Source organism: Desmodus rotundus, chromosome 6 (genome assembly GCF_022682495.2).
Source record: "Desmodus rotundus isolate HL8 chromosome 6, HLdesRot8A.1, whole genome shotgun sequence".
NCBI classification, from domain to species: Eukaryota; Metazoa; Chordata; class Mammalia; order Chiroptera; family Phyllostomidae; genus Desmodus; species Desmodus rotundus.
The window spans coordinates 137,002,021-137,029,354 of NC_071392.1; the positions used below are offsets into that span (position 1 = coordinate 137,002,021).

Here is a 27,334-nt window from a genome sequence, read left to right on the forward strand (position 1 = left end):
CTTGCCTGAGGTATCATTGGCAAATATATGTTCCCATACAGTTGGTTCCCTTTTCATTTTGCTGATGTTCTCTTTAGCCATGCAGGTTTTTAATTTGATGTAATCCAGTTTGTTTATTCTTTCCTTTATATCCCATGCCCTAGGGGACTGTAGGGGAAATATATCAGTTAGGCTCCCTCACCTAGATGTCTAGGCAACTAAGATAAGCAGTATTCCCATAGCACTGAGAACAGGCCAGCATATACTGAATCACACTTTGTTATATATCTTGGCAACCTGCCAGCTTTGTATGCATTTAGTATATAAGGGAGTTGGGACTTCCCGCTGTGCGAGATTTGGCTTGTGGTGTGCATAGATGCCCCGCCCTTGAATAAAGGCATTTCAGGCATACCCACAGCTCTGCAAATTTTCTTCTGTCTGAATCCTGTGTGAACCTGCCTGGCCTTGAAAGGCTACAAGACAGGGACATGTTGGTGATAATATTGCTGTGTAGAATATCTGAAATTTTCTTGCCTGCGTTTTCCTCTAGGACTCTTTTGGTCTGTGACTTATATTTGAACCTTTTATCCATCTTGAGTTTATTTTGGTGTATGGTGTAAGTTGGTGCTCAAGTTTTATTTTTTTGCATGTATCTGTCCAGATCTCTGAAGGCCATTTGTTGAAAAGGCTATTTTTACTCTATTTTACACTCCTGCCCCCTTTTGGACAGTTGAAAATTTATGGATTTATATGAGCATACCGTTATGGGGAAACTATGAAAAAAATTAAGATGACAGGATACTATTGTTACATCATTTTTAATATTAAGAAATATTATTCTAAAGCAAAAATTTTAATAAAATCATAGGTCTATGCCAAGATTTTTAAAATTTATTTATTTTTATTCAGGTACAATTGTCTGCATTTTCTCCCCTTCCCTCCACCCCACCCCACCCCAGCCAATTCCAAGATTTCTTAATATCTTCTGTAATATTCCACTAAGAAGGTAGGAAACCACAAAGTCCTTCCCCAAGTTTGGGCATAAATGGAAAGTAATATTGCATTATTGCACTGTATAGAATACAAACGTGAAGACAAGGAAACTCAATTACTTCAATTCCACCCCCCAGATTACTTTTGTTGAAGAAATGGTTATTTAACATCCTAGAAGCTGTCTTGTTGAGATCTGCTCTGTGATCTATGAGCGATAGACCTTTTCCAGTTATATAATAAATGTGATGCTGCCTACACCTATGTGTGGGACACCTAAAAGGAAATACCCTCAGAATTACACATCATCTGTTACAGAAGTTGCACACATACTTATTATTCTGTCAAGATCCTCCAACTGAACAATTTTGAAATAGCTAAAATATAATTGAGGTCATATGGATACCATACCTGGAACTACACACATACGGTGTTCACAAATGTTCAGCTTTATAACAGCATTCTGGAACAGTCAATTGCAGAGTCACATTTTAAAAATCAAGAGAGGTAAATACAACAGGGAGTTTACACAATGGCAGAAAATTCTGTTCTTGGTAGTAGGCAGGAAATAATTGGCTGAAGAAATATTATAGGTTATGAAGAGGCATAATTTACAATCTAAGAGAATCATAGGATACCTTGAAAAAGTCATATAAACCCTAACAGAGTCTAATATTTTACATTAGTAGTTTATAGAAAATGTAAAAAAACCCCAAAGTTGTCATTTCTTATTTCCTTAAATAACCATTTTACTCTAAGTTGGTGAAATCATGAGACTACCTTAAGAAATTTTTCTAGATGCAAGATACTTTGAAATGGAATAATTAATTATTAAGCTTAAGTGAACCCTAAATTGAATACAGAAATTTGTGAAACAAGGTTTCCCAAAATTTGAAAAGAGGCTTAAGACAGATGGTAACATCCAGAGCCAAATATTAAAATGGCACCCTGAAAATGGTTCAGAGCAAAAACTAATTTTCTGTTAGTTTTCATCATATGGGTGAAACTGTTCAGTCAGTAGAGAATAGCTGGGGTTTGGGGAGGGCGCACCTAGTAAGGCTATACCAAGACAATTCACCTCTGATGTATCCACAAAAGGAAAATGACTTTTTAATTTAAATACCTCACTGTTTATGCTATTACAGTTGTCCCAGGAAAATGACTTTTTGTGGCTTGCACTTATCTTCAGAAAGACAGTCCAGTGCCCTCAACTCCATTGTGTGAATGGTAATAGACAGTAAAAATATTTTCAGAAGAGGTAAAAACTAACAGGCAACTACAAGCTCACTCTGGAAAAATGTGATAATGTCATGGAAAAGGAGGGCCACATGTTGATTATCACAGATTCTTTTTTTTACTGGAGGAATCTGTCATGTTTACACCATAGGAAAATAAGAAGCCCCTCAAAACAGGTAATACAGAAAAATTAGATTTATAAAAGAAACTATACATTTAAAGTATGTACAATGGTATATATACTTTTTCAAATATATACAAAATAATCAATGAAATGCCTCAATTTGAATGTGACTTAGTACTTATTTCATATTAACCAGGTTCAGTTGCTCTGGTAAACCTCTATTACATATGTTTTAGAAGGTCTTATTAAAAAATATCTATTTTTAAGCCAGTACGTAAAACCTGTATTTATCTACCTATGTATAAGCTATCTTCCTTATCTTTTGGATCCAAGATGGTAAAAGATTAATAATTTTTTTTAAAAACCTCATCATAGATTAAATATTTCTTCAATTTTTCTCACACAATGAAAAGTAACTTGTATTAATTTATTATAGATTTCCAGATATCAATACTAGTCAATGGTTGGTTGGCTATTAAATCATAAGTAAAATGATTCTTAGAACTAGGTCATAGTATATGGAATGCCTTAACTTTTCTTAGTTCAAATCCTGTAAAATATATAACCATGCCCTTTTATTTGTTTTAAGCTGATATACTGACTTTGCAGTCTATACTTTGTAAGAGAGCAGGTAACTCTAGCACAGAGGAAACTATATAATGTGGTATGGGTGATGACTTCAGTGGCACTATTGAATTTTTATTTATCCAGACTGTTGCCTTCAGCCCTGCATTGAGACCTCCTTGAATATCAGTTTCTAGTGTGTCCCCAACCATCACACAGTCCCCAGGCTGCACTCCAAGGAGATCACAGCAGTAATAAAATATGGAAGGTGCTGGTTTCTCTTCTTTCTGTTCTCCACCTACAACAATAGCATCAAAATAGGACTGACAGGCACAAGCATCGATCTTCTCCCTCTGGGTCTGTCTGTCTCCATTTGTTAATAAAAGTAGATAGACCTCCTTTCGAAGTTCAGTGAGCATGGCTTTGACATCTTCTGCTAGTGTCATATGCTGTAAACGTGTAGATTTCCACAGAAAATAACATTCTTCAGCCAATTTCCTATTGGCTGCACCACCCTTGGTTTCCTGTATTGCTTCTTCCCAATGTGAAATCCTTAGATCAGTAATGCATGTATTGGAAGAATGAAAACATTCCTTGCTGAGTTTAACTTGAACTTTGTCACAAATTATTTCAGCCTCTTCTTTGTAATGGTATTTTGATTGTAAGATCTTTATTACCTAAATAAATGAAAACACTCAGTTAACATTAAAAAAACTTGACGTCGTTAAGAGTTATGCCATGAGATGTGATCCTATAAACCCAGAACACAGAGACTCTAACTCCATTCCTGTGTCTTCAGGCAGCTCTATTATCACATCATTTCCCTTTGGAATTGGTCTTATTTTTAAAGAACACCAGAGTAAAGATCTCCCAACCTCCATAGAAAAAAAAATAATACACACACATATGTATGTGTATATATATTCATATTTACATATATGAATTTATAGAAAACTATATGAAGTTTTAATATACAATATGAATTTACATATATGAATATATAGAAAAATATACATGTAGTTACATATGGATATTTATTCATATATATAGAAAACTATACATATGAATAATTTATCCATATACATATAGAAAACTATATATATATGAATATATATTCATTCAAATTTATATTCTGAAAACATTCTCCCCCCACCCCTGCTCTGTCCAGCCATTTCACACAGAGGGAGGACACGGGAAAACTCTCCCTCCTCAGATCACTGCTGCTTTAGTCTGTCCCATAAGCATAGCCACGCCGAGATCCACGCTGAGGAGAAAATGTGGCAGTCAAATGGGAAGTGAAAACATTCTTCATATATAGCTAATAAAACTCCTTCTTTTAGCAGTTTAAGTCTACCACCTTTCAGGTCATGAAGATGTGAAAATGAAACGTGTTTATATTTAGTGAAATACTTTAAATTTCTAACAACTATTATTTAGACTCTTCCCAGAAATAACACAGGTTCATCTCACTTTTTCTCATCTACATCACTTTCATGTCTTAAAGACCTAAACTGACCACCATATAAAATGGGGTCCAATTATGTACTTTAAAAAATGCATATACAGCCCTGACTGGTGTGGCTCAGTGGATTGAGTGCCAGCCTGCAAACCAAAGGGTCACTGGTTTGATTCCTAGTCATGGCACATGCCTGGGTTGCAGGCCAGGTCCCCAGTATGGGGTGCATCAAAAGCAAACACACACTGATGTTTCTCTCCCTCTTTTTCTCCTTCCCTTCCCCTCTTTCTAAAAAGAAATAAATAAAATCTTTTTTAAAAAATGGGTACATAGCTCTAATGAAATCAAGCATGTTCTGTGATCTCAGCAGTTTAATAATCCAGTGCTTCTTCCAAACCTAGGTTTCCAGATTAAAAAAGCTTCAAGTAGTTTTGAGTCACTCTCTTTGTTACCATAGTTCTGATTCCCTCTTCAGAATTACATTAGGTTCTTAATCATCTTTACTGTCTTCTAACATTTACCAATACCCTAATGGCAAGCACTATGCCCAATGCTCACATTCATTATTTCTACCTTTCTAACTCTATAAGAGTTCTCCTCTTGAGATGAGGAAATAGACGTTCAGAATTAAGTACTCGCTTGAGCTGGAATTTTAACCCACACGTGCCTACTTTCAAAGTCTACATGCTTGCCTTTACACTATTGTATCAAGCACTTGGAGACTGGGTCCCTTGTCTTCATGATGTTATCTGGGGGGGAAAATAAACAGGTATGCAACCACCACAAATGCTGGGTTGAGTGCCATGACAGTCTTATGAACATCAACTGTGGAAATAAAATGGAAGGAGCAAGTCATTCCACAGGATTGCTGGGTAAAAAGCCTTGTCAGAGGAAGTTAATATTCAAACCAAACAGTTACCAAGTCTCTCGGGTGGGATGGAAGGATCATAAAATCATTCTAAACAGAAGGAATGGTATGAAGAAAGTCACAGAGCTTGGAATTTTGAAGGCAAAAAGCTTATTTCAGCTAAAATGAAGTCACATGAGGGAGGAAGCTAACAGATGAGACTACAGCCTGTTTGGTATCAGTCTGTAAAAGAGTGTTGAACCCCAGGCTATAGCAGAAGTTACCCAAATCACCTTGGCATATACTATTCCCATACATGTCAACGGCTTTATATTGTAAGTACTTGGGCTTCTCTTCCTGAGGGCTTTATTTGGCCACAGTTATATCCATGCACGTAGGCTGGAGCCAAAGTGTTGCCCGGAAGTGGCTTCAACCAATGAGGAACTGAAATTGGTGAATAAGTATCACAGCTTTCTTGCCCCTTGGGAGGGGGCAAGTAAAGCATATTCTGCATACTATCTCTCAGAGTTCCCCAACTCTTCACACCAGTAACCTGCTCATTTATGTAACCTTATTTGATTCCTTCAAGTCCCCGTCTTACTCCACCACTTTGTACAGTGTTTACTGATATCCCCTCCAAACAAATTACCTGCACTTGAAGTCCCTGTTTTAGGGACATCAGGGGAAAGTCAGCCATGCCAAGACAATTTTGATCTTTGCAGATAAGTGCAATGTACACAGTTGGGACTAAAATTTGTCTGCTGTTTTAAGCAACAGGGTCAAACAAAATGTGCTGTCCTAAACTATACAGGGAAGAGTGGTATGCTACCCACACCAGACACTCAATTCACCCATTGAAAATAAGAAAAGATGAATAGACACATTCTTCTTCCTTCAGATTGTAAGAATAACTTACACCAAAAGTAAAGGAAATATTTTTCAGGCTATTTGTGCTCATCAGAAAATTCAAGAGTTTAAGAAAAAACCACAACTTTCATTAGTCCAAGAAAAATATACCAGCCCTAAGAATTTTAGGTGAAGGTAAAACACTGAAACTTTTTACCTTATAAAGTTAAATTTCAATTAACAAATCAAGCTTCTTCAAACTTCACGGCTATGTTACCATCTTTTATAATAATGTCAATTGAATTATTCTTGAGCTATGCTTAAAGGTCCTTCTAAAGTTTCAACAACCCCATCACCACACAATAAAAAGAAACAGGCCTCTTGGAAACCACTGGGCTTGATCTTAAATGGAAGCTGTATCATAGTTATAAAACATAACTATGTTTTGTTTTCCAGTAAAGATCCAGTTGTTACTGCAACTGGCAATTCACTGGGTCTCTGAAAAAGCAGAATTAGCTCACCTTAAAGGAGAGATTCGTGTAAAAGCATAGAATACTGCTCCCCAAGTTTCAAAACTTCTTCCCATTACATCCCCTGAGTTAACTTTCCTATTTGTCACACAGCAATTAATTACAGATTCATTTGGATAAAAAAGTAGCATTTTAATAATATTAACATCTTTGGGAAAAAAGTTTATCAGTCATTCACATATATTAGATCAAACAGAAATAATCCCCTATTTGAATTAGTACATGCTATTATTTGTATGAACTCTCCTAACATTTGCACTGAGAGAATGGGAGTTCTGACTGAACTGAAGGTAGAGGAAAAAGATCTCTAACTTGCAGATGTGATGATATTTTGTGTAAGTCAGACTGGGAAAAATATTCTGAGTACAATAAGCCCATCAGGTACCTATAGACCTGAAAAAAGAGACCCTAAGATAGTGGGGGCAGGGAATCAATTTGTAGACATAAACTCAACTTCATCAACTTCAAAACTCTATTGAAGGCTATGTCTTAATACAAAAAGGAAACTATTCTTTACTTCCTGTTCTGTGGACCCATAATTAAAGTTAATATCATCACTATTCATGTTTAGCTAACTGGGATTTAAGAAGACTTGTTGAGAGCTAGAACAATATAACATTTTATAACATTATGATTAACATAGGAAGTGACTGAATTCCAAATAAAACTAAGTTAAAAATACATTTAAGCAGCTCTCCTGTTACTTTTACTTTTACTTCAAGTCTTTGCTCAAACATCATCCACTCAATGTGGCCTAATCTGACCAAACTATTTAAAACTGTGATTTGTGATTTTTAGAAAATGGCAGCCAAGTTGAGTCTACTTGCTCTTGAACCCAATTTGGACACTTAACTGATCTGCTGAAAAATAAAGTCAACAGTTAATGGAGTCTTAGCTGATATGATGTTTTGAAGACAAAAAGTAAAGAGGACACTTCAAAACAAGCAGTAAGAGGTTTTATAGGTAGAGAAGGAAAAGTCCCTGGGCATGGTGCCCACAGCTGTGGAGAGCCTGGTCAGAGACAGCGGCCTAGCAGCTCCCTCCCCTCCCAGGGTGGAATCCCTCTCCCTACCCAGACCAGGAGTGACCTGAATATGCAAAGTTGTTGGGGAGAACCAGGCCACACACAAACACACACATACAACTAGCAGCACACCTATAGCTGTAATGGTGGACGCTGACCAGCAGAGTGCCAGAAAATAAGAGAGATTGTCTGCATCTGGATCTGGTGCAGGACAAGGGCTGTGGCTGGTCGTGATAGACTCTTGACTTTGCGGAGAGGTGGAGAGTGCAGAAAGCCAGACAGTGGCTCAGCGTTGCAGTTTGAACACTCAGAGAGACTTTTTTAAAAAGGGAACTGAGATGTGCTAGGCAGGGACCCCACATGGCCAGCTGCCCTACCAAAAAGGAGGGAGATTGTGGGCTCAATTTGCACCTGCTCAGTACAGCTGGGTGATTGATCAAAGGGGTGCATTGCAAGGTAGTTTCTGGGCCGCAGGCCAGTGCAGAGTAGCTAGTGTGGCTGCTCTGTGCTGTGAGGGTGGGCTGGGAAGTGTGTACCTGAGATTATTTGAGGACAGACTGGTCCCCCTTCCTTGGTAAGACCTCCAGGAATGGAAGGTTGTGCTCAGCCACCATCTCCTGTAGGAGCAGGGGAAGATCTGCAAATCTGGCTGGGCAGCCTTAACAACCCAGCAGGGGGAATTTCCTCAAGAGAAAGAGCAAGATGAACACCTAAAAGGGCCTAGTTTGAACTACTCACAGGGAGACAAAGCACATTGGGCCCTAGGACCCTATTTCACTGAGGCCGTCAAAGCAGGAAGTTAAGAAAGGGGTACATAGCAAGGGGGATTCCGGGTTCTGCCCTGCCTTGGCTCACACACAGAGCTGCCGTTACACCAAGCAGGAGAGAGCTGACGTTCTTACACAGACTGTCCCCTCCAACTAATGACACAGACAGCTATTTAAGCAGAAATTATATATTATTGGAAATAAATTGGCACAGAATTAATATGGGAGGTGTAGGGGCAGGGGGAACACACACACAATTTTCCCCGAAGACTGAATAGTGCCTCCCAGGGGAGAACCAGAGGCCCCAACCTCTTGAGCACACAGAAGCTTCCTCTAGAGACAGGTGAAGGAGATACAGGTGGTGTTGCCAGAAGTTGGACAACTGATGCCTGGACCTTGAACTGATAAAAAACCACAGACAGATACAGAAAGAAGTCTATGATGGCCATTCTCAGCAGTGTGAAGTGGTATCTCATTGTGGTTTTAATTTGCATCTCTCTGATGGCTAGTAATGCTGAGCATCTTTTCATATGTCTCAGGGCCCTCTGTATGTCTTCCCTGGAGAAGTGTCTGTTCAAGTCTTTGCCCATTTTGTAATTGGGTTGATTGTCTTCCTGGAGTAGAGTCGTGTGGGATCTTCATATATTTTGGAGATCAAACTCTTGTCTGAGATATCATTGGCAGATTTGTTTTCCCATATAGTTGGTTCTCTTTTCATTTTAATGCTGTTTTCTTTAGCCATGCAGAAGCTTTTTAATTTGATGAGGTCCCATTTGTTTATTCTTTCCTTTATGTCCCTTGCTTTAGGGGACATATCAGTGAATATATAGCTGCGTGGAATGTCCGAAATTATAAACAAATCAACAAACGAGTGTTGGAGAGGATGCGGAGAAAAGGGAACCCTAGTGCACTGTTGATGGGAATGCAGACTGGTGAGGCCACTGTGGAAAACAGTATGGAATTTCCTCAGAAAACTAAAAATGGAACTGCCTTTTGAACCAGCAATTCCACTGTTGGGACTATATCCTAAGAACCCTGAAACACCAATCCAAAAGAACCTATGCACCCCAATGTTCATAGCAGCACAATTTACAATTGCCAGGTGCTGGAAGCAACCTAAGTGCCCATCAGTAAATGAGTGGATCAAAAAACTATGTTACATTTACACAATGGAATACTACACGCAGCAGAGAGAAAGAAGGAGCTCCTACCCTTTTTGAGAGCATGGATAGAACTGGAGAATATTATGCTAAGAGAAATAAGCCAGGCGGTGAGGGACAAATACCAAATGATCTCACCTTTAACTGGATCACAATCAACAAGAGAAAAAAGGAAAAAAAATATAACCAGAGACTCTGAAGTTAAGAACAATCTAACAATAGCCAGAGAGGAGTGGGGAGGGGACAGTGGGGAGAGGGGTTTTCAGGAACTACTATAAAGGACACAGGGACAAAACCAAGTGGGAGGGCGGGGGAGGCAGGTGGGTTTGGCTGGGGTGGGGTGGAGGTGTGGGGAGAAAATGCAGACAAATGTAATTGAACAGAGAACCAAGATAGCGGCATAGGTAGACACACTGCACCTCCTCACACAGCCAGAACTGACAGAAAATGGAACGGCAAGGAAGTCTGACACCAAGTAGATAAAAAAGAAACATACATCCAGACCGGTAGGTGGGGCAGAGACGAGCAGCCAGGGCGGAGAGGACTCGTGTGGCTGTGGTGGGACCAAGACTGGCAGAGTGTGGGATGAACGGGGCAGGCAGTCTGACCTCTAGCAGACCCCGCGACCCCACATTCGTGCACAGATAAACCGGGATGAACGGCGGGGGAGTGAAGCAGACCTCGCAACCCAGGGCTCCGGCGTGAGGAAATAAAGCCTCAAAGCTCTGATTGAAAACACCCGTGGGGGTTGGGGCAGCAGCAGGAGAAACGCCCAGCCTCACAGGAGAGGTCGTTGGAGAGACCCAGAGGGACCTAGAGCGTGCACAAGCCCACCCACTTGGGAACCAGCACCAGAGGGGCCCAATTTGATTGTGGGTAGCAGAGGGAGTGACTGAAATCCGGTGGAGAGTGGAGCGGACACCATTGCTCCCTCTCGGCCTCTCCCCCACATACAGCGTCACAGAGCAGCTATCAGCGTTACCGCACCCCTGTGAACACCTAAGGCTCCGCCCCTTTAAGGTACAGACGCGCCAAGACAAAAAAAAAAAAAAAAAAAGGCCCAAATGACAGAACACTTCAAAGCTCCAGAAAAAAATACAACCAAGCGAGGAAGAGATAGCCAACCTATCGGATACACAGTTCAAAACACTGGCTATTAAGACGCTCACAGAATTGGTTGAATCTGTTCGAAAAGAAGATGAAAAAATGAAGGCTATGCCAAGAGAAACAAAGGAAAATGTACAGGGAACCAATAGTGATGTGAAGGAAACTGGGATTCAAATCAACGATGTGGACCAGAAGGAAGAAACAAACATCCAACCAGAAAAGAATGAAGAAACAAGAATTCGGAAAAATGAGGAGAGGCTTAGGAACCTCCAGGACATCTTGAAACATTCCAACATCTGAATTATAGGGATGCCAGAAGGAGAAGAGGAAGAACAAAAACTTGAAAACTTATTTGAACAAATAATGAAGGAGAACTTCCCCAGTCTGGCAAAGGAAATAGACTTCCAGGAAGTCCAGGTAGCTCAGAGAGCCCCAAAGAAGCTAGACCCAAGGAGGAACACACCAAGGCACATCATAATTACATTACCCAAGATGAAACAGAAGGAGAGAATCTTAGAAGCAGCAAGACAAAAGGACACAGTTACCTACAAAGGGGTTCCCATAAGACTGTCAGCTGATTTCTCAAAAGAGACCTTACAGGAAAGAAGGGACTGGCAAGAAGTATTCCAAGTCATGAAAGGCAAGGGCCTACATCCAAGATTACTGTATCCAGCAAAGCTATCATTTAGAATGAAAGGGAAGATAAAGTGCTTCTCAGATAAGGTCAAGTCAAAGGAGTTCATCATCATCAAGCCGTTATTATATGACATGTTAAAGGGACTTATCTAAGAAAAAGAAGATAAAAATATGAACAGTAAAAATAACAGCAAAGTTACAGTTATTAACAACCACACCTAAAACCAGAACAAAAGAGAACTAAGCAAACAACTAGAACAGAAACAGAACCACAGAAATGGAGATCACATGGAGGGTTATCAATAGGTGATTGGGGTGGGGGGAGAGGGAGGAAAGGTACAAAGAATAAGTAGCATAGATGATAGGTGGAAAATAGACAGGGGGAGGGTAAGAATAGTGTAGGAAATGTAGAAGCCAAAGAACTTATAAGTATGACCCATGGACATGAACTATAGGGGGGAATGTGGGAGGGAGGGGGTGGGCAGGAAGGAGTTGAGTGAAGGGGGGAAATGGGACAACTGTAATAGCATAATCAATAAATATATCAAAAAATGTAATTGAACAATAATAAAAATAGTAATAATAATAATCTTAAGTGTAAATGGATTAAATGCTCCAATCAAAGACATAAGAGTAGTTGAATAGATGAGAAAACATGACCCACATATGTGCTATCTAAAGAGACTCATTTCAGCCCTGGCTGGTGTGGCTCAGTGGATTGATTGCTGGCCTGACAACCAAAGGGTTGCAGGTTTCATTCCCCGTCTAGGGTCTTTGCCTGGTTTGTGGGCCAGGTCCCCAAGAGGGGGCATGGAAAGGCCACCACACATTGATGTTTCACTCCCTCCCTTTCTCCCTCCCTTCCTCTCTCTAAAAATAAATTTTAAAAAAATCTTTAGAAATGAAAAAAAGACTCATCTCAGAATAAAAGATCTACACAGATGGAAAGTGAAGGGATGGAAAGAAATATTCCAAACAAATGGACACAGAAAAAAAGTCAGGATAGCTATACTTAAGTCAGACAAAATAGATTTCGAAACAGATGCCATAAAAACACAGAGAAGGACACTAGATAATAATTAAGGGAAGCATCCATCAAAAATATATAACCATTATAAACATATATGCACCCAACATAGCAACATCCAAATATATAAGGAAAATCTTGGAGAACTTTAAGATATACACAGCAAGACTTGTATAGTAGGGGATTTGAACACCCGACTGTCAACAATGAATAGATCTTCCAAACAAAGAATGAACAAGGATATTGTAGCACTCAACAACATCCTAGATCAAATGAACTTATTTGATATATACAGAACATTTCATCCCAAAGAAGCAAAATACACATTCTTTTTTAATGTATATGGAACATTTTCAAAGATAAGCCACATGATAGGGCACCAAACAAACCTCAGCAAATTCAAGAAGTTGAAATCATAGCAAGCATTTTCTTGGAGCACCATGGCTTGAAACAAGAAACCAGCCTCAAGAAAAAACTCAAAAACAATCAAATCCATGGCAACTGAAAAACATGTTATTAAACAATGAATTGGTAAATAAAGAGATCAAGGAAGAAATGAAAAAGTTTCTAAAAATAAATGATATTGAGCACAGAAAAAACCCCAAATCTATGAGACACAGCAAAAGGAGTCCTGAGAGGGAAGTTCATAGCAATACAGGCCTACCTATAAAAGATAGAAAAACTTTAAATGAACTACCTAACTCAACATCTACAAGAACTAGAGGAACAACAACAAGCAAAACTTAGAGATAGTAGAAGGAAGAAAATAATCAAGATCAGAGCAGGATTAAAGGACTTAGAGACTAAAAGAACAATTGAAATGATCATTAAATCCAGGGACTTGTTCTTTGAAAAGACAAACAAAATTGACAATCCTTTAACCAGACTCATCAAGAAAAAAAGGGAGAGGTCCCAAATAAATAAAATCAGAAGTGAAAGAGGATAAATTACAATGATACTAAAGAAACAAAAAGGACGTTAAGATATCACTACGAACCATATGCTAAGGAAATTTGAAAACATGGGTGAAATGAACAAATTTCTAGAAACATATAGTCTTCCAAAACAAAGTCAAGAAAAAGCAGAAAGCCTGAATAGACTGCTAAAAGCTAGTGAATTGAAGCAGTAATCAAAAAACTCCTGCCACACAAAAGCCCTGGATTAAATGAATTCACAGGAAAATATTACCAAACATTTAAGGAAGAGCTAACCATGATTCTTCTCAACCTATTCCAAAAAATCCAAGAAGGGGGAAGACTCCCTAATTCTTTTTATGAGGCCAGTATTATCCTAATTCTAAAACCAGATAAAGACACAACAAAGAAAGAAAACTACAGGCCAATGTTGCTGATGAACATGGATGCTAAAATCCTCAAAAACATATTGGCCAACTGGATCCAGCAATACAATAAAAAGATCATACACCATGATCAACTGGGATTCATCCCAGAGATGCAAGGATGGTACAATATGTGCAAATCAAAATATGTAATCTATCACAAAATCAATATGAAAGACAAACACCATATGATCATATCAATAGAGCTGAAAAAGGATTTGATAGAGGACAGCACCCATTTATGATAAAAAAAAAAAACCCAACAACACTCCCACCCAGCAAAGTGGGAGCATACCTCAATATAATTAAGGGTATATATGAGAAACCTACAGCAAACATCATACTCAATGGGCAAAAGCTAAAAGTTTTCCCTGTAGATCAGGCACAAGACAAGGTTCTCTGCTACATCTCTTCTATTCACGTAGTATTGGAAGTTCTAGCCACAGTGATCAGTCAAGAAAAAGAAATAAAAGGCATCCAAATTGGAAAGGAGGAAGTAAAATTGTCACTGTTTGCAGATACATGATAGTGTGCATAGAAAATCCTATAGATGCCACTAAAAAACTACTAAATCTAATACATTAATTTGGCAAAACGGTGGGATACAAAGTCCACATTCAGAAATCAAAACATTTCTGTACACTAAGAAAGAAATATCAGAAACAGAAATTTGGAATAAGATTCTATTTACTGTAGCAACAATAAAAATAAAATACTTAGGAATAAACTTAAACAAGGAGGTAAAACACCTGTACTCAGAAAACTATACAACACTGAAGAAAAAAATCAAGGAAGACACAAATAAATGGACACATATACTGTGTTCCTGGATTGGAAGAATTAACATCATTGAAATGTCCATACTACCTACCCAAACAAATCTATAGATTCTATGCAATCCCTATCAAAGTACTAACGATGTATTTCACAGAGATAGAACAAATATTTCAAAATTTATATGGAACCACAAATGATCCTGAATAGCCTCAGCAATTTTGAAAAAGAAGAACAAAGTAGGAGGTATCACAATACCTGATATCAAACTATATTACAAGGCCACTGTAATCAAAACAGTCTAGTACTAGCTTAAGGACAGACACATACATCAATGGAATAGAATGAGAGCCCAGAAATAAACCCATGTCGATATGATCAGTAAGCATTTGACCCAGGGGACAGGAATATAAAATGGAGTAAAAAAGCCTCTTCAATAAATGGTGTTGGGAGATCTGGACAAGTATACACAAAAAAGTGAAGCTAGACCACCAACTTACACCATACACTGACAAAAACTCAAGGTGGATATAAAATTTAAATGTAAGTCATGACACGAAAAAAGCCCTAGAGAAGAACACAGGCAGGAAAATTTCACATATCCACACAGAAATATTTTCACCAATATATCCCCTATGGTGAAGGATATAAAGGGAAAGAATAAACAAATGGGACTACATCAAACTAAAAAGCTTCTGCACAGCTAAAGAAAACATCAACAAAATGAAAGTGGAACCTACTGTATGGGAAAACACATTCGCTAATGATACCTCAGACAAGGGGTATCTACAAAATATATAAAGAACTCTCACGACTCCACACCAGCAAGAAAAGTAATCCAATTAAAAAATGGGCAGAGGACTTGAACAGACACTTCTCCAAGGAAAATATACACAGGGCCCAGAGACATATGAAAAGATGCTCAGCATCACTAGCCATCAGAGAGATGCAAATTAAAACCACAATGAGATACAACTTCACACCGGTGAGAATGGCCATCATAATCAAATTAACAAACATGTGCTGGCGAGGTTGTGGAGAAAAGGGAACCCTAGTGCACTGTTGGTGGGAATGAAGACTGGTACAGCCACTGTGGAAAATAGTATGGAATTTCCTCAAAAAACTAAAAGTGGAACAGCCTTTTGACGCAGCAATTCCACTGCTGGGATTACACCCTAAGAATCCTGAAACACCAATTCAAAAGAATCTATGCACCCCAATGTTCATAGCCGCACAATTTACAATAGCCAAGTGCTGGAAGCAACCTAAATGCCCATCAGTAAATTAGTGAATCAAAAACTGGGTTTCATTTACACAATGGAATTCTATGCAGCAGAAAGAAGGAAGGAACTCCTAGCCTTCAAGACAGTATGTATGGAACTGCACAGTATTAGTCTGAGTGAAATAAGCCAGGCAGCAAAAGCCAAATACCATATAATCTCACCTATAAGTGGAACCTAATGAACAAAACAAACAAGCAAGCAAAACAGAACCAGAGACATGTAAATAAGGAACAATCTGACAGTGACCAGACGGGGTGGGGGGAAGGAAAATGGGGGAGAGAACAGGAAAGGTCTAGTCAAGGAACATGTATGAAGGACTAATGATAATGGACAACCAGGTGGAAATTTACTGATGGAGTGGGGAGTGGGCAGGGCAGGGGAGAGCCAAAGGGAAAAAACTGAGACAACTGCCATTGAACAACAAAAATAAATAATATTACTTAAAGGTTTACTATCACACATGATTTAAGAGAATCCTAGCTCTTAAAAATAGTATCTACAACACTAAACACCCTGAAATTTATTTTTGAACTTGGATTAGAAGGATCTTTACATGATATACAATTATGAAAGGAGTGAACTGAGTCAGCAGAAGAAAACTCACAAAGGAGCAGCTAGCCCAACAAAGACCTCTGGGCTCTCTGAAGCTTCTAAAAACTAACTAGCATCCTGGAGCCTGGGACAGGAAACACACCCCATGGACCCTGCATCCAGATTCCACAGTCTATGTATTAGATGCCCAGCTCTCTATCTGTAGCCCTGCCCTTCCTTCCAGATGACAATCTGCGAAGTCTTCACAAGCACATCCCCTTCATGGCCCCTTCATGGCTCAGCTAAGGACCAGAATAGGAGGTGCTTAAGGAAATGCAGAGGCTACAGAAAAACAAACCAATTAACCATCCTCTGGCATAATGAGAACTAAATTCCAGAAGCACTGCCCAAATAAATCTTGGCTGGTTAATCCAGACTCTCTTGGCTGTACTGGGGCATAAGTTTTTATGACTTCTGTCCATAGGCACCTGTTGGCAACCTGTCTTTGTTAAGGTTGTGCAGCTGTTTCAAGGAACCACCCAATCTAGGAAGGACTGAGTTAGTTCACCTTAATTAAGCTTCCCCTGTTGATAAGAATGAGATTATTTTGAAGGCCAAAAATCCACTTACCTCTTCTTTTCAATCTATCTAAAAGTATGTCCCCCTTTCAGTCTGAAATAGGTCCTGATTTGGAAAGCAAATTATATGGCTACCATAAAAAAACAAAACAAAACTGTGGTTTGTTCTCTCCACTTTGCTTAACACACTTATAAGTACACTTAATGTATTATGTTCAGTGTCATCCCCACTAGAAAGTCAACTCATATGCAGAAATGTTTTCTCCTTTGTTCACTAAGGAGCCTAAAGTTCTATAGAAGTCTTCCTCTAGTAGTGACACTGAGACTGGCCCAAAGGTGGAAATAACTTTCCCCGAAGATCTTTTAAAAATTAAAGTTTATCTGTACAGTCAGTATATGACTCCTTCTCCCTAAGCCCAAGGCAATGGCTAGACCTTCACCCCTTCCTCTTTTCATAACTCAAGCAGAGTGAGTTATTAAAAATGGCATGTTTCTTTTAAATAGGGCATTTATAGGTGTTGTTATATTCTTATGTAATAAAGCATTCTTGATACTCAAAAGCATTGAGTTCAAGGAAGTGGCAACAGAACGTTGTGTGGAGAGACCTGGATTTTCATCCATCCATCCAGCATTTAGTCAACATTTACAATGTGTCAAATGAAGATGACTGACAGTTTGTTCATTCATAAGAAGCTCACTGTTTAGTTGTGGGCATCTGAGTTGTAAAAAATAATTATAGTAAGTGCATTAGGAGATATCTGAACAAAATATAGTGCTGATATAAGTGAGCATGTAAAGATCAGGAAGAAATACAATATAACATTTGTTTCAGAAATTATACCATGGGAGGAATGTGGATAAGACCACACCAACAGTCTATATGAGAGACAAGTCCAGCTTTAACCAAGATAAGGGCCAGGAGGATGTGCAGGAGGTGATGAACTGGGTGGCAGGGTGTATGGTTGTTCAATTCATCAAGTGAACACTGGATGCTATGCACTTCCCCTGCATCACATTAAGCATACCCAATAGGGTTATTGAGATCTGATATCTCTATTCAAATTTTATCATGAGGATTTGAGGCTTAGAGTGGTTAAGAAACTTGTTTAGGCACTTTCAGGTAGGTATTGAGAGAGTTGTGATTTAAGCTCAAATGCCTGATTTAAAGCCTGAACTCAGCCTACAGAATGATTTGGCCTAATTGTAACACATGATGGCGTGGCCTGCCAAGAACACACACAGGTAAATATGTACCATCAACACCCAGAGATACTGGAGGCTATATAGCACGCCTAGGCTGGTGCCCTTGAGGTTAAAGTCAAGGGAGTGAAGATTAAAGGGACACTCATTAGTGTAGAATGGCTCAGATAAGTCATTAAGTCAGACTTAAAATGCCCACTGATTCTGGCCATTTGAAAGACACCTAATGACCTGTCAAGTCAATTTGACTCTAGTGGCAAACATGGAAGCTACCATGAATAAATTTAGGAATAAATAGGAGACAGAGACAAGGCATTAATAGGTGTAAATTTCTCTGGAAAAACATGGCTGTGAAGAGAAACAGGTAACGTCTGGTGGAGGAGAAGGAAAGGTCCAAGGGAAGCATTGGTTTTTTTTCAAGTATGGGCAGACCTGAATATGCAGGAGTGGATGCACTAAGAAAGAGGATGAATATCCAGGGAGATAAAACCTAACTAATGAAGCATTAGTTAGGAAGGAACACTCAAGTTGCAAGGATGAACTTTTGAAAGTGGGTTTTTCAAATCTGATAACGCTTGTTTTTTTCCTTAAAACTGAAGACAAGGACCCATGGACAAAGCCAAAGGGGGGTAGGATTGAGGGTGGGGCGGAGGAGAGCGGTGGGAGGAAAATGGAGAGAACTGTACTTGAACAACTATAAAAACAAAAACAAAACTGAAGGCTGAGAGAAGAAAGCAGGAATGGATTAGGTTGCCTAAACAACATAGTAAAGGCCTAATACAGCATCTGTGGCGTACAGAAAGGAGAGAATGCTGCTGAGCAATGTCTCATGAAAGAAATGCCCAGTATAGGTGGGACTTTTTACTTTCACTTCAGAAATATACTAGGAGGCCGACAGTCCCTGGGAATCCCGGCACACGCTTAGACTTCGTAGTTGCGGTAGAATCCATTCGGGGTTGGAACCACGGCAGTGACCAAGGAGCTCTTACAGATGGACTTGTACATGCTGCTTGGTATTGAGGAGAAGGTGGCAGACAAGGAGGTGGAAAAGGCATATAGGCAGAAGGCCATCTCCTGCCACCCAGACAAAAATCCAGATAATCCCAGAGCTGCTGAACTCTTCCACCAGCTTTCTCGGGCCTTGGAGGTACTGACCGACGCTGCAGCCTGGGCCTCACATAACAAGCTCAGGAAAGCCAAGAAGCAGGCAGCAGAGAAAACTCAGAAACTAGATGAGGACCCTCCCCCGAGGTCAATCACAGAAAGCCTGCTGAGTGCACTCTTCCTGATTCAAACTTGTCCTGGCAAAAAAGCCAGGTGAGGTGACTTGGCGTGGTGTGACAATCTATGTTTTGGGGCAACGCTGCCATCGTGGCAGCTTTAATGACATCCTTCTCGGTCCCAAAGCAGTAGAAGGAACTTCAAAATACCAGTTCCCCAGAGCCTGCGGGCAGATAGGCAGGGAACCTAAACTGCCAGGCTTTAGAGAAGGCAACCTCCCTAGCTCACTCGTCCTTCTTTTTTTGCTCCGTTCTGCACGGGAGTCTCAAAGTATGAGAGGCCAGTGCTTCCGGGGCCCCTGAGGGATCACCAACCCCGGGCGCGGTGTAAGTGGAAGGGGAGGACACCAAGGGAACGGGAAATAACGCAGTTCCGGGTGGGACGAACTCACTAGACTGAGGAGGGCTGTGGGTACCGGGAAGCAGTTACCTCCAACATGCCTTTTCTACTCGCCCAGGCCGTGTCGATAAGCGTGTTGTCCAGGTCAAAGAAAACCGCCCTGACGCTTAGCCCCATCCCTTCAGCAAGCAGGACGCTCCAACTTCCCTCCTCTCGCACGGAGCCCGCGCAAGCGTAAGGCGGTCGTGCAGGAAACCTGTGGGTGGAGCTAGGAGGGTCACCTGACCCTTTCATAGCCCGGGGCTAGTAAAGTGCCGCAAAGTAATACGCCTCAAAATAGCCCGGTCCCACCCAATCCAGAATAGCCCTTAGGTTTTGCAGGAGGTACCCGCGTGGTAACCCTGACCAGTTGTGGGAGCAGCCCTAAGAAGCTAAGAAGCGCAGGTCGTGGCCTGTTAGGAATCAGTGGCAAGCAAAGCTCGCCTGAACTCTTCCCCGCCTTCTTTTGCTCCCTTTCCCAGTCCATAGTGAGTGAGCCAGCTAGGAAGCTCAACCTGAGCCCTGTTTCCTTCTCCCCACCCCCAACCCTTTTTCCGAGAAACCCGTCCCTGGTGCCGAAAACGTTGGGGACGGCTGGGTTAGAGCATAGTGTTATCCTGATACACCAAGGTCGTGGGCTCTAATCAGGGTCAGGATATATACAAGTATTTTTTTAATTTTAAAAATATTTTATTGATTATGCCATTATAGTTGTCCCATCCACCCCCTTTTATTCCACTCTGCCCTGCACACCCTCTCCCATCCTCATTACCCCCCTTTAGTTCATGTCCATGGGTCATACATATAAATTCTTGGGCTTCTATACTTTGTATACTATTCTATACCTCCTCCTACTTTCTACCTACCATTTATGCTATTCCCTGTACCTCCGCCTTCCGCCCCCCCCACACAGACACACTGCCACTGATAACCCTCCATGTGATCTCCATTTCTGTGATTCTGTTCCTGTTCCAGTTGTTTGCTTGGGTGTGTTTTTTTTGTTGTTGTTTTTTTAGGTTCAGTTGTTGATAGTTGTGAGTTTGTTGTCATTTTATGGTTCATAGTTTTTTATCATCCTCTTTTTTTTCAATAAGTCCCTTCAACATTTCATATAATAAGGGCTTGGTGATGATGAACCTCTAACTTTGCCTTATCTGGGAAGCACTTTATCTGCCCTTCTGTAACAGGGTACAGCCAAGAGGAGGGCCCCAAATAGGGATTTGTAATGGGGTCCAGAACTCAAGGTGTCCAGGAAATATTAGAAAAATATATATAGGATGTCCTCACCCCCACAAGCCTGACCTGGGGGAAGGGACACATGGAGCAGGACCATTCACAGCTGTTTTGTACAGCAACAGCTTTGCAGTTAACCTCTGGCATGGTCATTTAACATATCTATAACCTTTAACTGGTTTCATAGATATGTTAAACAGCTGTGCCCTTGCTTTGAACCAGGGAGATGTGAGTGACTTCCACCCAAGATGTAACTGGGAAGCAACTCCCCCTGGTTACAGTGCCTATGTGAGAGCTTGGAGAAGATTAGCTCCGTGCCATGGGGCCGCACCTGCCCAGACTTACTAGGCAGCCCAGTAAAGCTGGAAGAATAGGGAATACTGGTAGGTGTAACTGATTGTAGGAGGAGTCAGAAATGGAGCTGCAGAGGAAGATTGGTGCTGGGATTTAAACCCAGGTGCATTCAGACGCTGGCCATCCATTGTATAATGGTGGCATTCTGATGCTGAGGTCCTCCAGTACAGCCCTGCATTTTCTTTCTTTTTTTAAAAAAATTAATTAATTTATTTTTATTCAGTTACAATTCTCTGCATTTTCTCCCCTTCCCTCCACCCCAACCCAGCCAGTCCCACCTCCCTCCCCCACCTCTACCCACCCCCTTGATTTTGTCCTTGTGTCCTTTATAGTAGCTCCTATAGACCCCTCTCCCCACTATCCCCTCCCCACTCCCCTGTGGCTATTGTTACAATGTTCTTAATTTCAATGTCTCTGGTTATATTTTGTTTGCTTTTTTCTTTTGTTGATTATGTTCCAGTTAAAGGTGAGATCATATGGTATTTGTCCCTCACCGCCTGGCTTATTTCACTTAGCATAATAAGTGACTTTTGTTGTTTGAACTGTCTCTAATTTTTAAGCACTTAATTCGCAATGCTCTTGAGAATTATGACAGAGAAATGAATTCAATTCTAAACAGCTTTAAAAAAAGAAAGTTGTGTTTTTTTACATTTCTGATTTGTACAATGAATTTGCAGGAATTCTAACCCTGGCCAATGGTTTCTCAGAGCCCATTTGATTCTATCATTTGCTTTTGGTGAAATTAATACACTATTCTCCCAATAAATCTGGAGGCACAGGAAGCCACAGTTCATTTTATTCTGGGCAGAAGTGAGCTCATTGGTCTTTGGAAACAAGCATCACATGTGGAGATTACATGATGTGATCCTTTAGGAGGCCCAGGTCAGAAGGTCAGAATAAACATTACTGAAATCATATGTAATAAATAAATAAATAAATAAATAAATAAACCCAGGCATAGCACCCAGGCCAAGAGAGAGGACCATGCAGCTTAGGCAGAGAGAAGGGAGAGAACCACGCTGCAACTGTAATTGAATAACAATAAAAAATTTAAAAACAAAATAAAAAAAATAAAAGGAACCTGAAAAGTAAAAAAAAAAAAAAAAAAAAAAGATTCTTCCTTTGTCTTTAAAATCTGCCTTTTTAATTATGAAGTTTCTTGGGTTAGGCCTCTTTTGGTTCATCTTGTTTCGGACCCTATGTACTTCCTGAACTTGCATGGCTTTTTCCACTTCCCAGGTTAGGGAAATTTTTGTCATTATTTTTTCAACAAGTTTTTCTAACCCTTGCTCCTTTTCTTCTCCTTCCGGTATTTCTATGATGTAAATGTTGTTACATTTCATGTTGTTCTGAAGTTCCCTTAAGCTAATCTTATACTTTTTGAGTCTTTTTCCATGCTGCTGCTGTACCTGGATATTTCTTTTTACATTGTGTTCCAGCACACTAATTCCGTCCTCTGCTTCGTTCAGCCTGCTGGTAATTCCTTCTAGTGTATTTTTTATTTCAGGTATTTTATTCTTCATTTCTTTCTGGGTTTTTTTTTACGTATTTTTATTGATTATGCTATTACAGGTTTCCCAGTTTTTCCCCTTTATCCCTCCTCCACCCTGCAACCCCCAACCCTCCAGCATCCCCACCTTGGTTCATGTCCATGGGCTGTACATATAAGTTCTTTGAATTCTCTGTTTCCTATACCATTTTTGACCTCTCCCCATCTGTTTTGTACCTACCAATTATGCTTCTTCTCCCCTGTATACTTTTCCCCCTTCCCCTCCCCATTGACAACCCTCCATGTGATGTCCATTTCTCTGATTCTCTTCCTGTTCTAGTTGTTTGCTTAGTTTTTGTTTTCATTGTTTTTCTTTTCTTTTAGGTTCATTTGTTGATAGTTGTGAGTTTGCTGTCCTTTTATTGTTCATATATTTGAACTTGTTTTTCTTAGATAAGCCCCTTGGTCATGATGAACTCCTTTAACTTGATTTTATCTGGGAAGCACTTTATCTGCCCTTCCATTCTAAACGATAGCTTTGCTGGATAGAGTAATCTTGGATATAGGTCCTTGCCTTTCATGACTTCAAATACTTCTTTCCAGCCCCTTCTTGCCTGTAAGGTTTCTTTTGAGAAATCAGCTGATAGTCTAATGGGGACTCCTTTGTAGGTAACTGTCTCTGTTACTCTTGCTGCTTTTAGGATTCTCTCTTTATCTTCAAACAGGTAACTTAATGATGATTTGCCTTGGTGTGTTCCTTTTGGGTCTCACTTCTTTGGGACTGTCTAGGCTTCCTGGACTTACTAGAAGTCTATTTCCTTTGCCAGATTGTGGAAGTTTCCCTTCATTATTTGTTCAAATAAGTTTTCAATGTCTTGCTTTGTTCTCCTCCTAGCACCCTTGTAATACAGATATTGGAACATTTCAGGCTGTCCCAGGGGTTCATAAGTATCTCTTCACTTTTTTGAATTCTTCTTTCTTCATTCCATTCCAGTTGGATGTTTATTTTTCCCTTTTGTTCCAAATTGTTGCTTTGAGTCCTGGTTTCCTTCCTGTCACTGTCGGTTCCTTGAATATTTTGCTTTGTTTCATTTTGGGTATCTTCCATTTGTTTCTTCATTTTTCAACCAAGCTCAATCAGTTCAGTGAGCATTTTGATTACCAGGGCTTTAAATTCTCCTTCAGATAGGTTGGCTATCTCCTCATCACTTAGATCTCTTTCTGAAGTTTTGATCAGTTCTTTCATTTGGGCCGTATTTCTTTGTCTCAGTGCACCTGTTAAATTGTCAGGGGGCGGGGCCTTAGGTATTCACCAGAGCAGGGCAACCCTCTTTGCTGTGCTGCAGTGCTGCCTGTTGGGGGAGGGGCCAGCGAGGGAACAGTGCAGCTCGCCTGCTCATCTCTAGCCCACTTTTCAACGAACTCTCGTGTGAGACTGGGAGTTTCTCCCATTGCAGCAACCACCGTAATCCAAAGTCAACTCTGAATCTTTGTTTTGCTTTCAGTCAGCCCTGCCTGTGCAGTCCGCCACCTCACCCCAGTTTTTCTGAGCTGACCCTGCCCTCACATTCTGCAATCACCGCAGGGTCCACCATCACTGCATTTTCTTACTGGTCTGGTTGTTCTGGTTGACTGTTTCTTTAATCCTTGGTTGTCAGAGTTCCATGCAGTTTAATTTTCTGGCCATTTGCCCATTTTTTAATTGGGTTGTTTGTCTTCCTGGAGTGGAGTCGTGTGAATTCTTTATATATTTTGGAGATCAGGCCCTTGTCTGAGGTATCATTAGCAAATATGTTTTCCCATACTGTTGGTTCTCTTTCTAATTTGGTGCTGTTTTCTTTAACCATGCAGAAGCTTTTTTATTTTGATGAGGTCCCATTTGTTTATTCATTTCTTTATGTCCCTTGCTTTACGGGACATGTGTGTGAGGATGTTGCTGCGTGGAATGTGTGAGATTTTCCGGCCAATGTTTTCCTCTAGGACTGTTATGGGGTTACGACTTATACTTAAGTCTTTTATCCATCTTGAGTTTATTTTTGTGTATGGCATAAGTTGGTGATCGAGTTTCATTTTTTTGCACGTAGCTGTCCAGATCTCCCAACACCATTTGATGAAGAGGCTGTTTTTGCTCCATTTTATGCTCCTGCCTCCTTTGTCAAATATTAATTGACCGTAAACACTTGAGTTTATTTCTGGGCTCTCTATTCTGTTCCATTGGTCTATGTGCCTGTTTTTATGCCAGTACCAGGCTGTTTTGATTACAGTGGCCTTGGAATACAGTTTGATATCAGGTATTGTGATCCCTCCTGCTTTGTTTTTCTTTCTCAAAATGGCTACAGCTATTCAGGGTCATTTATGGTTCCATATAAATTTCTGAAATGTTTGTTCTATATCTGTGAAATATGTCATTGGTATTCTAATAGGGATTGCATTGTATTTATAAATTCCTTTGGGTAGTATGGCCAATTTGATGATGTTAATTCTTCCAATCCATGAGCATGGTACATGATTCCATTTGTTTGTGTCTTCCTTGATTTCTTTCTTCAGTGTTGTGTAGTTTTATGAGTACAGGTCTTTTACCTTGTTGATTAGGTTTATTCCTAGGTACTTTATTTTTCTTGTTGCTATATCAAATGGGATTTTTTTCCCTGATTTCTCTTTCTGTAGTTTTGTTGTTGGTATAAAGGAATGCCTTTAATTTCTGAGTATTGACTTTGTCTCCAGCTGTTTTGCCAAATTCATTTATTAGGTCGAGTAGTTTTTTGGTGGAGTCTATAGGATTTTCCATGGACACTATCATGTCATCTGCAAACAGTGACAGTTTCATTTCTTCCTTTCCAATTTGGATGCCTTTGATTTCTTTCTCTTGTCTGATTGCTGTGGCTAGGACTTCCAATACTATGTTGAATAGGGGTGGTAACAGAGGGCATCCTTGTCTTCTTCCTGATCTTAGTGGGAAAGCTCTAAGTTTTTGTCCATTGAGTATGATGTTGGCTGTAGGTCTCTCATATATGACCTTTATTATGTTGAGGGATGCTCCCTTTATCCCCACTTTGCTGAGTGTTTTTATCAGAAATGGGTGCTATGTCTTATCAAATGCTTTTTCTGCATCTGTTGATATGATCATGTGATTTTTGTCTTTGCTATTGTTGATGTGATGTATTATGTTTATTGATTTGTGAATATTGTACCATCCTTGCATCCCTGGGATGAATCCCACTTGGTCATGGTGTATGATCTTTTTAATGTATTGCTGGATGCGGTTTGCCAATATTTTGTTGAGAATTTTAGCATCTATGTTCATCAGTGATATTGGCCTGAAGTTTTCTTTCTTCCTTGTGTCTTTATCTGGTTTTGGGATTAGAATGATGCTGGCTTCATAAAAAGAGTTTGGGAGTCTTCCATCATTTGGATTTTTTTGAATAGTCTGTGAAGGATAGGGGTTAGCTCTTCTTTAAATGCTTTGTAGAATTCTCCTGTGAAAATCTGGTCCAGGGCTTTTGTGTGTTGGCAGTTTTTTGATGACTGCTTCAATTTCCTCTGCTGTTATTGGTCTGTTCAGGCTTTCTGCTTCTTCTTCATTCAATTTTGGAAGATATATTTTTTCTAGAAATGTGTCCATTTCACCTAGGTTTTCAAATTTCTTGGCATACAGTTCTTCATAGTAATTTCTTACAATCCTTTGTATTTCTGTGCTATCAGTTGTAATCTCTCCTCTGTCATTTCTAATTGTGTTTATTTGGATCCTCTCTCTTTTTTTTTTCATGAGCCTACTTAAAGGCTTGCCCATTTTGTTTATCTTTTCAAAGAACCAGCTCCTGGATTCATTGATCCTTAGAATTGTGCTTTTAGCATCTATGTCATTTAACTCTGCTCTGATCTTGGTTATTTCCTTCCTTCTGCTTGATCTGGGTTGTCTTTGTTGTTGTTCCTCCAGTTCTTGCAGGCGTAGGGTTAGGTTGTTTGTTTGAAATGTTTCTATCTTTTTAAGGTAGGCCTGTATTGCTATGATCTTCCCTCTCAGGACTGCCTTTGCTGTGTCCCATAGATTTTGGGTTGTTATGAGTTCATTTTCATTTGTTTCCAGAAAGTTTTTGATTTCTTCCCTAATCTCGTTCTTGACGCATTCATTGTTTAATAGCATGCTATTCAGTCTCCATGATTTGAGTGTTGTGGGCTTTTTCCTTTGGGGTTGGTTTCTAGTTTCAGTCCCTTGTGGTCAGAGAAAATGCTTGATAAGATTTCAATTTTCTTGAATTTGTTGAGGCTTGCTTTGTGTCCTATCATGTGGTCTATCTTTGAAAAAGTTCCATGTACACTTGAAAAGAATGTGTATTTTGCTTCTTTAGGATGAAAAGCTCTCTCTATATATATGTCAGTGAAGTCCATTTCATCTATGGTATGGTTAAGTGACACAATATCCTTTTTGATATTTTGTTTGGAAGATCTGTCCATTTTTTAAAGTGAGGTGTTGAAATCCACTACTATAATTGCGTTGCTGTTAATATCTTTCTTGAAGTCCTCCAAGATTTTCTTTATGTATTTGGGTTCTCCTATGTTGGGTGCATATATATTTACAATGTTTATGTCTTCTTGGTGGA

General features: G+C 39.8%; 1 protein-coding gene and 1 non-coding gene across 2 annotated transcripts; both read right to left on the reverse strand.

Annotated features, from left to right (window-relative positions):
• Positions 1-906: 906 nt before the first annotated feature.
• On the reverse strand, positions 907-19,858 carry NANP (N-acetylneuraminic acid phosphatase). Its single transcript, XM_024577113.3, has 2 exons — positions 19,709-19,858; positions 907-3,570 (listed from the first exon to the last, which is right to left on the reverse strand). The coding sequence occupies exons 1-2, from the start codon at positions 19,793-19,795 to the stop codon at positions 2,914-2,916; spliced, it is 744 nt and encodes a 247-aa protein (XP_024432881.1). The 5' UTR covers positions 19,796-19,858; the 3' UTR covers positions 907-2,913.
• LOC112319767 (small nucleolar RNA SNORA29) lies at positions 4,048-4,189 on the reverse strand. The gene has a single exon (XR_002976369.2). It is a non-coding gene; the product is annotated as a small nucleolar RNA SNORA29 (small nucleolar RNA).
• Positions 19,859-27,334: the final 7,476 nt, after the last annotated feature.